Source organism: Empidonax traillii, unplaced genomic scaffold, assembly GCF_003031625.1.
Source record: "Empidonax traillii isolate 1590-97213 ecotype Southwest subspecies unplaced genomic scaffold, ASM303162v1 scaffold196:size3368384, whole genome shotgun sequence".
NCBI lineage: Eukaryota > Metazoa > Chordata > Aves > Passeriformes > Tyrannidae > Empidonax > Empidonax traillii.
In genome coordinates, this window is record NW_020955389.1 from 1,660,432 (window position 1) to 1,674,448 (window position 14,017).

At 39.4% G+C, this 14,017-nt stretch overlaps 1 protein-coding gene across 1 annotated transcript in view; it reads left to right on the forward strand.

Moving 5' to 3' along the window:
- NR4A3 (nuclear receptor subfamily 4 group A member 3) overlaps nt 1-14,017 on the forward strand; it is a 29,471-nt gene that overhangs the window by 9,236 nt on the left and 6,218 nt on the right. Inside the window, exons 5-7 of the mRNA XM_027886819.1 lie at nt 581-753; nt 6,077-6,276; nt 7,451-7,629. Coding sequence (XP_027742620.1) covers nt 581-753; nt 6,077-6,276; nt 7,451-7,629 — 552 coding nt within the window. The remainder of the gene's footprint in view (nt 1-580; nt 754-6,076; nt 6,277-7,450; nt 7,630-14,017) is intronic.

A 14,017-nucleotide genomic window follows, 5' to 3' on the forward strand; every position in this document is an offset into this window, starting at 1 on the left:
ATTCCCATAAGCTGATTGTAAATTTGCAATTAATTTAAATGGAAACAGGATCAACTCATTAGTCCCAATTCTGCAAATATTTAAGTATGTGAGTAATATTGTGTGAGCAGTCTCATTGCAAATACTGACATGGATAATATAAGCTGTATAGCGTGACGGTATTCAAATGCTTCAAGGAAACTAAAATTACTTTGAAAGAACGACTATGCCATTTAAAAGGGACACTAGCAGTAGGAACACTAAAGTTTATGTTTCATATTCAGGTTTCTTTCCACACTGGAATGTTACTGGCATACATACACAAGCACACAGACATGCTGCAAGCAAAGCACGGACACCAGGAACACAGTTGGGCTTTCAGTGAGCAGCTACATTGCTACTTACAGTCATAGGTCTGACACAGTTTTGGTGTCATCTGTGTTCCTTTGCAATTAAAGGCATCAAGAGCATGTGCTGAAACTGGAGAACCACCCTTATTTTTGCTGTACTGGCTACCGTAAAAAAAAAGCAGGGTGTTCATTCTGATGCATTGTTTGCTGGTATCTTCACAATTGATTCCCTTGGGTTTTTCTCCCCCTAGTTGTCCGTACCGACAGCCTGAAAGGGAGAAGAGGTCGACTGCCTTCCAAACCAAAGAGCCCCTTACAGCAAGAACCCTCCCAGCCCTCCCCACCTTCTCCTCCCATCAGCATGATGAATGCCCTTGTACGAGCTTTAACCGACTCCACGCCCAGGGAGCTTGACTATTCAAGAGTACGTCTCACTTTTCCTTCACTGTTTGCTTTCTGCTTAGAAATGATTTGTGAACTGCATTTCTACTTGTCGGCTGGTTTTGCTAAAATTAAATTAAGTGTGAAATTTGGATGAGGGTAGAAATTGGTCTAGCCAGTCATTGTCTTTTTGTGACAGGTGGACAGGAAAGGAGGGGAAAGGAAGTGCAGTAGAAATTAGTGTTAGTAACTGTTCACTGTGAGGATCTCAATCACAAAATCATCTGCAGTATATTCCATGGGCGAGTGAAAGCAAAAATACGTGGATAAATAGAGCATTTTTGTTGCAAAAAGGCTGTGCCAAAACACTAGCGATGAGACTGAGTAATCTACCAAACTCAGGGGCAGTACTCATATGTCCAATATCCTAACTTCCAGGTTCTGAAGGCTAAAATTTAATAGTACTTCCCTAAGATTCAAATATAAGGGCTGTGGAATGGATAGGACATGGATGGATAGGACCATTTCTACTGAAATCAATATGAATTTTGCCATTATTTAAATGGGACCAGAATTGGCTTTGGATATGCCAGCATGAGTATTTCTTCAGTTAAATTCATATTTTTAAAAAAAACCTTTTAAAATTAAAATTCTGAAAAAATATCTCAGCGAAGCTTTACCAGCGTTTATATATTTATGTACCCTTGTTCTTTAATGCATCATAGTCACCATTTAAATATTCGTGGAATATTTCGAAAGCTGAAAAAAATATTTTATGATTTTTAAAATACAGGACATTGAAATGGCTTGTTAAATGTAGTTTTTAGGCACACAGATATTAGAAAAGAAAAAATGGAGCTAAGGAAAAACAAGATCAAATTCTTTCCCCTTAATGAAATATGATTACATATGAGACTGTAAAAAATAGCAGCTATACTCAGACAATAAATACATTGGCCATTTATCACTTGTTGCTAAGTAATATTTAATTCTAAAATATATTTGATTGCAATTATATAAAAATTACATTATTCTACTTTAGACTATACTTAAATATATAATTTAGCAATTTTAAGCATGCTGTAATGTACTTCCTTCAAGCTAATATGTAAGTATTAAATCATATAATTTTCCAAGTTATTATTAAGAATCTAGCTGTTCAGCCTCTGACAGCCTTCTAGGGGTAGAATGCATTAGCCAAATTTCCATGTACCTGAACTGATCCAGAATGTCTCAGGGGTCATTCTGCTAATACTAAGGTGTGTGACAATCTCTGCTCTTTGACAGCAATCTGCTGGGTTCCACAGAATTGGAGATATATATAAGCCCAGGCCAAGAAAGCAGCATCTAACCTTAAGGGTTTTTTTCAGTTATTGATATAAAGTTCTTTTGCATTTACAAAAAACTGAATGAAAACTATGTATTTCTATGTGACTTTTTTCTTTGCCCTGAAGTAATTATTTGTCTGTTAATGAAAACAGCCCATAGATTTAATTGTCAGACAATTCTGTTGGACATTACAGGAAGCATATGATTGGCAGGATGTTAATTTAGTCTTGGTAGCTAAAAGATTAAGTATGATTGTCTGTTAGAACATATTAATATCTAAGTTCTTCTTTATGATAAAATATATAATAGTCTGTTATGCCCAGAGGTCCTGAAAACACCAAAATAATTCTACAAGAAATTAATAGATTCTAAAGGTTTTTCATAAACCCTTATACTTATTTTGAAAAGTTAGGGGAGATCATAAACAAATGCTGCATAAAAAACAAGATTAACTAAATAAGACATACCATAAGCACACTGCAATGCCAAAAAATTCCTTCAAAGAGTAATCGTGTACCTGTAAAGACTAACTTACGGCATGTTCAGTTAGGCTGTGACCCTGCTGAGCAAGCAAATGGCAGATGTGGAAACCTGGCTTCGGAATCAGTCCTGACACTTCTGCAGATATGACCTTAATGTTTAGCATGGTCTTCATGTTTACAAGCTGTAGTGTCTTGACTGTCTTAAAAATATTGATAAAAGTTTGAGAGAGAAATGTGTATCCCTTTCCTCCCAAAAAAACCACACACAGAGACATACACGAAAAAAACAAAAAAAAACCCCATCTAAAATAAAAAGTAAATTACATAAGCTACGAAATTTCGCCAAAACATATTGGAAGCAATTCTGTGCAGAACATGGCTTTTCATCTCAGCACTGGTTTTAACTTACCAGTCCAGAGCAGTGGTATATTTAGGTACTTGGTTTCAAAAGGCAATTGCCAAGGGCCGTAGTCCGGTCTCACGCCTATTTACTAGTACAATTCCCTGAGTTTACACTTTTAAGTAAGTGAGATGAGAAACAGACCCTACACCTTACCACTCTTATTCATGCAGAATAGACACCAGCTTAAATAGAAATGTTGCCTTTTCAGAGGAGGAGTGCAGCATTTAGGGAAGAGGTAAAAATCCCTCTTTCCCCAGTCACAAAATTAGACATGTATCTTGGCTTTCGGAAAAACGAGCATAGCTTTTCCTCTTAGCAGGGAAGTTATTGTTGGGCTTTTGCAGCTGCAGCCGCCGATGAAGGACTGATGAAAGCAGGCAAAGGGTAGAGCTAGGTCATGCTACCGGGCTTCCCAACATTGGGCTTTTCAAATTTCTTTAGAAATAACATACAAGTTAATGTTGCCTGCTGCACATTCAAACCCCTCCTTAAGAAACAGTCAGATTTCATTTAATTCCCAAAGGAGTTCTGAGGAAGCGAGTGAGGCAGAGCTTTGTCTTCTGGCTTTCTCCCAGTTTGCCTCCAATTTGCACAGGGCAGGTTTAGAAAAGCAGATAGTAACCCTTCCGTGCTGTGGCCTCCTGACCAAGGGCAGGCTTACCAGCTGTCTTGGTCACAAGTTAGGTCAAATATCACCTCGTGGAAAAAACCCCACAGATTTTGGTGCATAAAACTGAACCATATGTATTGTTCATGGTTACTTATATCCTCATAAGTCTGTTACAAGTAAAAAATATTTTATTTTAACTATTCTTTGTAAGTGCTAACTCTTTGTAGTGAGTGGTGATGTATTGCAGCAGCTAATAATTATACAATTCCATGTCATTTTTTACCTTTCTTCTAAAATTGCTCTCATGGGCTAGACTATAATAACAAATACAGGTTATAATTTTATTAGATGAATTTCATTTAATTCAGTGTTCTACATAGGGCATACCATACCATAGCATTCACAGTTAAACAACATAATGCAGCATTCAGCTTCATTAGAAAATGTTAAAACTTTGCCTTACTTTTGCTAAAGGAATGTTTTATAAATACTGGGAACAAATTAACACTTGGCATAATTATGCTGAGTTGTGATGAGTTGTATTTGGAATGATCCCACTCAGAATGGATAGTATCTTTTTTCTTTTCCTTTTTTTTTCCTTCCTTGTTACTGCTCAAAGTATCAAAAGTGTGTCTTGCCTTAGCAGTACCTATGGTGAGGCAGGAGTTTCCATCAGCCTGTTTGGTTTCGCTGTGTAGAAAGAAGGAGCCATAGGTCAGTCAGGCACAGCAAAGCGTTATGTCCCAGAGTCAAAATGAACACCACTGAGGCTTGCTCTGCAGCTTCACTTTAAGAGGGACCAGAACATGCATAGTCTCTGAAAAATCAAATTATCTTTTTCTACCCACTAATTATCTCAGTGCATCTTGCTGCAGTTCAGTGCCAGGAGTAGTTGGTTCATGCTGCTTGAGCACCCTCAACTGCTCCAGTTAGGTGGGGCACCGAACACATAAAATATGCAGCATACAGATTTTCTACCCCTGCTCCCCATATTCTCTGTATTGTGCCCTCTAACTGCCTCACTGTCACAGGATCCTTTGGAGTAGCTGGGGCAGAATTTGTGTCCACATGTACTTTAGAAGAAGGGTTGCACGTGTTTCACTAGCTGACTAGGCATGTGAGCTGGAGCTTACCATGAGAAACTCGTGCTGTAAGTGCTGGATAAGCGAAACAGAGTCACTAAGGACTTGTACTGGTGCCCCAGATGCAGCAAGAGGTCTCTAGGATTGCTGTGCTTCTCCAGTCAGTCAGTAACTCTGACACTGTGTCCTCTATCCCTCACTTGCCAACAGAAACCAGCTCCAGCTTGGAGAGGCAGCTGCCTCTGCTTGCTGCCCCCCACTCTCTGTCCTGCGCAGAGGCGACTCTTGGGTTGCAGTTAGCAACTTGGGTGATATCTGCAGCCCAAGTGGCATGGCTGTAATAAGGTCCTCCCAGACTGCCAGCCCACTGTTACTGTTTGGGAAAGAGTTGTGCGTCCTTCTGCTTCCCCTCTGGCTTGGGGAGTTGCTAGAGTGACCTTAAGGATGGTGGATTCAAGCCCTAACTGCATGTGGGAAGTTGTTTCCAAAGGGTGTTCACACTTTCAGCCATGGAGACTACCCTAACCTTTCTTTGGCTGAGTCCCTGTGAGAGAGTGGGTATGAAGTCTCTCCCAGAACTAACCCACTGGATGTCTGATGGTGAGGTTGTTGTTAGAATGAATGCCACACTATTCATCACCTGCTCAGAAAACCAGCAGTGCTTTCCAAGCACAGAATCAGACCAAGCCACGGAAGCTCTCGTATTTTCTGCCAAGAAAGAGGAGAGCAGTGTCATAGGAGTGACAAGGATCCACTGGTGATGAAGTAGGAGATAGTGGGGAGGGAACTGTCAGAGGGTCACAGGGAAGTTGAACAAGCTGAGACTGTCAGATGGTAGCCAGGAAGAGTTATGGCCACATAAGCAAGATAATAGGTTCTGCTGAGCCTCAGATGCTTCAGTTTGAAGGAAAAGATGTGATATGGGCAGCTGGTTTACTTTGAACCAATTCTGTATTCAAATTAAGCAATGCTGCATGTGTCAGATAAAACATGATTTATCCTATGTGTCTCTATCACTGTCAGATAAAATGCACTTTGAGAGGTTTTGGAAGAAATCTGCATTTTTGACATGCTAGGACAAATTCATCAATGGGAAAAGTGTTTAATTGTAATAAGCCAAATAATGTTCCTCTTCTATTGTGATGCAAATTATCCTACCCACCAGGTTTTTATTTCTGTTTACTAATAGCATGTAGGTATTTCTAAAACGTGATACTATATTTTAGTTATAAATTTGAAAATACTTCTATATACATGGAAATATTTTTGCAATATATATCTGAATAGCGAAATGCCCCAAGGTAGCCAAATAAGCAGATAGATGTAGACCTACTTTTTATGTCTTTGTTAATAATACCAGCTTTGCCACAGAAGGAAATGTTGTCGGGCAAATAATGCTGTATGTTTCACAGAATGCCCTTAAATGCGTATAACGTTGCTTTCTGTGGCTTTCATTTTAGTACTGTTCCACTGATCAGGCTGCTGCAGGCACAGATGCAGAACATGTACAACAATTCTATAATCTTCTGACTGCCTCCATTGACATAACTAGAGGCTGGGCAGAAAAAATCCCAGGATTTACTGACCTCCCAAAAGAAGATCAGACATTACTCATAGAATCAGCTTTTTTGGAGCTGTTTGTACTAAGACTCTCCATCAGGTAACTATTTATTTCGTTTCATCTTAAGGTGATGTGAAAAATCATCCATCTAAATATTTTTAAGGAATTAATATGGCACTATCTTTGAACGTTGTTAATTGTACCAAAAAAGCAAAAAAAACCCAGCAATGTTGCCTCCAAAGTGTGTTCCATTTGTTATATGCTGCAAATCAAGGTGATTTAGAAAGAGAGCATAGGTCTCACTAATGTGCTTCTTTTTATTTGATCTCCCCCATATTCTTCTTACATCGTAATTAAAATTGATTACTCTCTGAGCAAGTGTGCTTCATACTCATAAGTATGAACTATAGGAAAGCACCTTCAGTGTGAAAGCTTTTTTCTTTTCCCCATTCTTTTACACATGCACATCTTTGTCCCTTTTGAAAGGATTGAAGATGATTTAAAATCTTGTTCAGATTGGTTTAATTCTTAATGCCAAGTCATTTAGTAGAGCAAGAAGCTATTTGTCAGTCTAGCACTAGTTAAGACACTTTGCCCAAAAACACTCTCAGGGACTGGCAAAAATTGCAGACTGGTGATTTAAATTAAGCCTTTGTTTCTTTAGGTTGAAAATGACCTTTGCATGTGTTCTTTAACGGGGATATTGGCCATGGAGAGGGGAAGGAGAGGAGAGCTTGGCTGTAATTTCTCTCTTACACATAGCTTTTCACATAAAAGAGTTAAAGCTGTTATGTGTATTGTGGTGCATTATTTCATGCATTTTCCATTGTTTTTTCCTCATCAATTTTTACAATCTGAAAAATGCAGATGATACTAAGTAAATGCTGAGAGTTGAGAAGTCTCTCTTTTTATTAGTTTCGTATTTCAAAATGCACTCACTTAGTATTCCTTTGGTTCAAGCATACAGTATTTAATGTAAAATGTCTTCTCTGTTTATGCCTTTGGGCAGGACCAAAATCTTAACTAATTAGACAGTCTACACCACATGCTACAGCTAACCTCGGGCTTATAACTCTACGAAGTAAGCAATCATAGAAGCTTGTTTGTTGTACTTTGGCCCCAAGGGAGAAGCACATTGTCAAACGTGAATGCCCACATATGTCTCAGGATAATATGCTTTGGATTTTAAATGACAGATGCTTCAATACTGGTTATGCACTTTGCTGTAAAGTAGAAGATGCATTTATAATTTTTTCAATTGTTTTTATTTGAGGTCTGATACTGCTGAGGACAAGTTTGTATTCTGCAATGGACTCGTGCTTCATAGACTTCAGTGCCTTCGTGGATTTGGGGAGTGGCTCGACTCTATTAAAGACTTTTCCTTAAACTTAAAGAGCCTTAACCTTGATATCCCAGCCTTAGCAAGTCTATCAGCTCTAACTATGATTACAGGTAAGTGTTCCTTTGTTAATCCATGATTTCAGAGTGGTCATTCTAATACTTAAAAATCATACTCACTTTACCCTGAATATAGCTAAATTAACTGAAATTGCTTGAATGTCCATTAAAGCAAAGCACTAGAGTCTGAAACTTTCTATTAACAAAGTCTTTAATAGAGGTGACTATCAGACACCCCTATTAAAATGCAATCTAACTATTTCTTTGCGGTTTCATTGTTTTCTTGGAATAGCCTCTAAAAAACAAACTGCTTCTAAGCAAATCGTGTGGCTCGTACAAAAATATTCAAAATACTTGCTGAATTCCCAGAAAAGCCTAAAGAAATGCCCAGAGCTAGGTCTTATGTGTAGGAATACTTATATCAAGGCAGCTCAAGAGCTAGAAGCCATACAGCTAGTATAGCTCATCCCTCAGCAAGCTAGCTAGACCAGAAAAACTGCTTCATGTGGCAGGCAGGCTCCTTTTGGTAGCCAGGCTACCCCAGGTATTCCACACACTGCTTTTCCGAAGAGAAAATCAGAGAATAGTGAGAAAAAAGTCATATTCTGCGGCTGTACTAAAGCTTTTAGGTGCGCATGTGACCGTATCACCCCTTCTGCCTCCTGGGGTGAACAGCAGGAAGCTAATGTCAGAATCTGCCAAATCTGGCCAGTGAGTGCAAAACATGGGAGCATAACTTTTTAAAGTGTAATTTTCTCATTCCTGAAACAACAAAGCCACTTGAAGGTGCACACTGCATACCTTGGGCTTCTTGCAGTTGAAGAGGCATAGCTGGTGGCAGCAGGAGTAGATGGGACTGAGGGTGTCTGACAAGCACACAGGGAAAGTTGGAGCAGCAGTTGTCTCTACACAGAGCCTCATAGTCATTTCAGAAAAGCTGGTAGTACAACGGTGCAACTATGTCATCATTGTGAGACAGGGCTTCAGTGTGCCCTGAGCTGGATCTTCCCAGGGATACTATAAGCTCCACTGGGATAGATATTGATTTCCATCTGCATTTCAGGCATCCACCACTTTTCAGGCAGTGGGCTCAACAATGCCAAACGCAGTCTTCATTTTACGCAGCACAAGATAATGCTGGGGAAACACTGAAATAAAATGTTCAGTGACAAATATAAAACCTAAAATTGACCAATTCCTGATGACATTTGTGGGGCCAAGATTTTGGCTTCAAAGTTTGCATGGTATGCTTCCTTCCTGCATTTTAGTGAAGGGTAGTGTATGCGTGTAACTCTTTGTTTCTTAAGAAAAGCATTTTCAATCTTTTGATTAATTCCTGTTCATTCCTCCTGCAGTTGGAAAAGGTACTTTAAGGTCCAGATTCTATTTTCTTTGATAACACATATAGGATCAGAATAACTCACTGAAGTTGGCTTTACCCTGTATAAAAAGTTTTTGAAATGAGTAGTACATTAAAGTGAAAAAGAACATTCCCAATTAATATTTTTACTCCTGTATATAAACATCCCCTGACGTATGTTCACACCTATTTACATATATGTATTATAAATACATACATGTATGTGTATACACACTGATATACATATATAAAGTATTTATGTATGTGTATGCATTTAGGTATCTCTAAATCAAGGACAGGTTCTGTCTCTCTCCATATATGTTTTCATACATGCATATGCTCATGCAGGCATATATGCTCCAATATATACAGCACGTATCAATGATTTAGATAATTTACTATATATTAGATATGTCTTTTTCCGATAGACATAGGTAGTGTGTTCTTGGCTATCTTCCTGGAAACCAAAAGAAGGCAGGTCGATGAACAGAATTGCCAGCAAGCCAAGTGAATGTAGAAAAAATGAATGTGTAGGACAAAAACTTACTCTCCTTACAAAACCATGCACCGTTTTAACATGGTAATTTGTTCAGTTAGACACTGCTTGCTTGCCAGAAGTTTTCCAGTGGTTGGCTCAGGTCACCCTAAGATAATTAGAAATAGGTTTTAATTGGTAATAGCCCACATTTCTTCCTTTCCTTGATCATAAGCCTTCCGGGAGTTTGCTATATTGTGCTGGTCTTCCCAAAGTTTCTAAACAGATGGAAGCAACTGTGCCTTTAAAAGGAGACTCTTTCTGTACATAAAAGTTTTAGAATTTACTGTATTTGTTAATCTTCTCTTGATTTTCTCACCTGTATAAGATGGTGTTTAAAATTAATGTACTTTTCTGCTTATTCTTTTATTTCATGAGGATGGTATCTCTCTACTGATTTGCTCTTAAGGACAGCGTATACTTTCATGTGATCTAAATTAGACCAAAGCTCTAGTGACATATTCAGAGGTTTCAGATGTCCAAGGGCAGTTAGCTAACTTAGGGACTCAGCCACAAATTTGGTCACCTGAAAAGGGGTGGTACTGTATAATGATGAACGATATTTAAAAAAAAAAAAACAAAACTATAAGAGGAAATCAGGTGATTATGGCTAAGAGAACACTACACCACAAAGTGCTGCTGGGCAGGGTTCTTTTGAGACTTTCTATTAATAATGTGTTGAAATTTCTTATTCAGGAAAGACTGGAAGTTTGCCTCTGGTGTGGCATCCCAGAATGAGAAATGGCTTCTTGCCTCCTTCCTGTGGTTTGAGTATGACAAGCCATATACTGGTTTTCAGCTAGTCCCACCAAAAGAGAGAAAATAATAAAGAGAAAATTTGGAAATCTGAAACCAGAAAAAATCTAAAATGTTGAACATTTTTAAGCATCATTTTGAGGTTTGGCTTAGATTTACATGGGTGTTCCAGGTGCCATTCTTTAGCTCTGGGGAAGGTACTCTTTTCTCCTGTAGTGAACTGTTGGAGGCAACGGGTAGTTAGAAGAACCTAGTTCGAGTCCTTTCTGTGAGTCAGACCAAGAGAGCGATCTTTTCGAGGAACATGGAATATCTGACTATTGAATTATCACTGTCTTTTGTCTTAAGACAACTTGATATGTCTCACGGGCTGCAGAATGGCTGTTATGCCTGATGATTTGGGGACAAGCTGGTGCTCAGAGGGACACTCAAGGCCCAGTCTCCGATCTGATTCCAACAGGAAGGGAATGTGACCATGGATCTCCCATGTTCTATATGGATATCCATGTAATTAGGCTGAGAGGTAGGAAGGAACAGGAAAGCTCTGTTTTGTGAATCTAGTTGTTTGCCTTTAGTAACAACAAAAATCCTTTAGTAAAACAAAAATCCTGGCTTGAGCAAAATTTTCTTGATTATTACACAGATTGCTCCAGTTCTTATTTTGCATTAGGAAGCTGTTCATGACTTGATGGTTTAACCAAAAATAGGAACAGACAATAACCCTGTGATCTATAATAATCATAGCCTATTTTAATACTGTACAGTATCTTAGACGGCATCAAATTCAAGAATTGTCTCTCCAGATAAAGAGAATTTGCTTCTGGGAATAATTACCTGTTTGTTCTTCTTGATTTCATGGGTGCTGTCCATGGTCCAAACAAAGAAAACAAACCCTCTTGTATACTAGTCATTGGCAGTTTTTGCTGAGGGAGAAAAGTGAGAGGAGTCACCATTCTCTTTGGCATATTCTCTCTCTATTCTGCAAGAATGACAGGGAGAACTAACATCTGTTTCCCAGTGAAGGAAGAGGGAATAAATGTGAAATTCAATTTTGGAGACTAAAAGACATTCCACTGTTCCCAGTATCCCAAGATATACTGAAGGCTGTTCTCTTCATTTTGGGATGTCAAATCGTCTCCCCAGTAACAGCCCCAGTAGTTCCAGGAACCTTTAATTAACCCTGCTGACTTGTTTGGAGCTGCAAAGCTCCACTTCCTATCTCAACCACAGCTGCAGATGACAGCATAGGATGCATGGTTATAGGCATATATGGTAATTTGTTCTGTTTAGTTATTTTGAAGAGAACGACAAGAGACTTAGTGAGTATCACAGGACTCACTAGTTCACCACACTATTTGCTTTGAGTAAAACTAAAGGAATGCATATTATTTTGCATTATATAAATCATTAGAGACTCTGTATATTTGTGCTTTTTCTATTTATTTTATATTTTCCAGAAATCTGTAGTATGTTACCTAAAAGGAAATGCATTATGTCAGATTGCTGCTGAATTTTTGAGTCTTCTCAGATAAGACACCAGCTTGAAAAAGCACCCAGAATGAAAGTAGTGACATCTGGTTTATTGTGTCTTGTAAACAGTTAACTTAAAACTCTGTAGTGCCAAAACTCATCTTTTTACTTTAAGGTACTCCTCTAGTATCTTCCTCTCTCTGTCTCTCTTCTCTTTTTTTACTTCCTTCAGCTGGTTAAGAAAGGCTGGACACAACTTCCTCCAGAGCACATCAGTGTCACTCAAAGTATCACCCAGAGGAATGTAGTTAGGACACACGCTCACCCCCACATCCCCATGAAAGCAAGAAAATTAGTTCTGTCATGTTCTTTTTCTTTGGATCACTTATTCTGTTGGTATGTAGGATCTAATGAGCTGAAGAAGAGTGCCAACATAAAAAGGAAGTGCTGGTCATCTTGGGACAAGTTCTGTCATTAGTTCCACATGGACAATTTCTATCAGTTTAGTGTGTTTATGGATCACAAGTGTTCCTGCACAACCACATGCTGGACTGTTAGTGTTGAAGATGACTAAATGTTAGCTCAGCCTATACTTGAAAATGCTTCCTTAACTTTCCAAATCACCACTTATTATGCTCTGGTTTACAGGTTTTTTCTAATAGTGTGAAAGTATAGACTGAGAGTCCACTGCAGATCATCTCAAGGGCACACTCTGATTTCTGCCTGCTCTAGAACTGCTAGTGTTGTTTTTTTTCCTCAGTCTCTCTCTCTCTCGTCGATTTGCTTTTCCTCTCTGCCCCGTCCTTTTTCTATCCACATCAAACTATTATTGTTTTGCCCACTTGACACTCTCAGTGGGATGCTGCTGAGTACAGAGCATTCTAGCCCTCATTCAGCCAAGCCCTTTCAGCATATGTTTTATTTTAAGTGTGTTGCAGTCCAGCCCAGAACCACTGTATATATTGGGCTAATTCACACTCTTAAAGCTTTGTTACACTGGCACGAGACCATTGAAGAATATTGTGAGGTTTCAATTAATTATGAGTTTGTGTTTGTCTTCCTGCTGTTGGGCTTTCCGTTCCAGTTTACAAACACAATTTTTAGCACCATCAGTCATACCAAGAAATAGTAATGAGTCCAGTGTGGCTAAAAAAGAGTCTGGCTGCTGCAGTTCCTTCTGAACATGAATTTGTCCAGCCTCCCTCTGGAAGAGGGGCTTACCTACTCTTCAGCAGCAAATATCCTTCAGTCCTCTTGCCAGGATATCCTCTGCTGTGGGTGCTTCATGTGCTGGGTCTACATAGCAGGTGGCAGACTGGAGGAGTGTAGGAGAGCTAGTTATAAAAAAACCCCTCCAGATTGCATTGTCTGCCTTCCCCCCGCCACTTAGCTGAGGGAAATACTGTCAGCGTCAAAGTACTCACTCCTCCTTTTTCACTCCCACCTTTCGCTGAGGCAAGAACTCTTTCTTTCTACAGCAACCAGCAGTCTCTGTGGTACACTGTGGTTTTCTCAAAGGAGGGAGAGAACTATGGTGTTCTGTGTGGCCACCCAGCTCACCTGACTTTAGGTACCTCGCAGAGCTGATGGAGAATACAGGGCACCTCCAGCAGATGATTCATCCACCTAAAACTGTAACAGTCTAAAAATGCCTATCTTTCCGGTGATGTTAGGGGGAGCTTCAGAAGTCTGTGCGTCTAGGTTGGGGATCCTTGCGAAGTGCCTGAGACTTAGGCAGGATAAATATGGGCCAGATTGCTACAGGAAAGGAGATTCTTGGATGTGCCGAGTTGCAATCCTCCTGCGCAACAGTGTGTGCACGAGACAACCAGAAAGCTGTAGGCAACCGAGCCTTGTGTTTATTTGAGTTGTAGAAGGGGAAGAGGATTGTGAAGGGGGAAGAGAAAATCATGTAACTACATTGAAACCGAGACAATTAAGAGTTCTATTTTTAGTCTGCAGAGTTATTCAGTTGCGTTTCTGGTCAGACTGACACCTCAGAATAAATTAGGGCTAAAAGTGAGGCACCTTGAGACAAAGCAAAAAGCCCAGGGGCCTTGGAGGTACTCAAGCTCTTTGAAGTATTTGCACTTTTTGAGAGGCATTTCCCACAAACGTAGTGCTCAGTCTGCCTAACCCTACCACGATCTACCTTGTGTCAGAAGTTAGGGAAAGAGAAATTAGCACAGCTGGTGATAAATTTTCCTGCGTTTTTGCTTTCTTCCTGATCAGCATAATGACAGCACAGAATCACATTGAGCTCCCCGGGAAAATGAGAGAGGTGTAAAAAACTTGCTGTGTTCAGTTTGCTGGGATGAGCT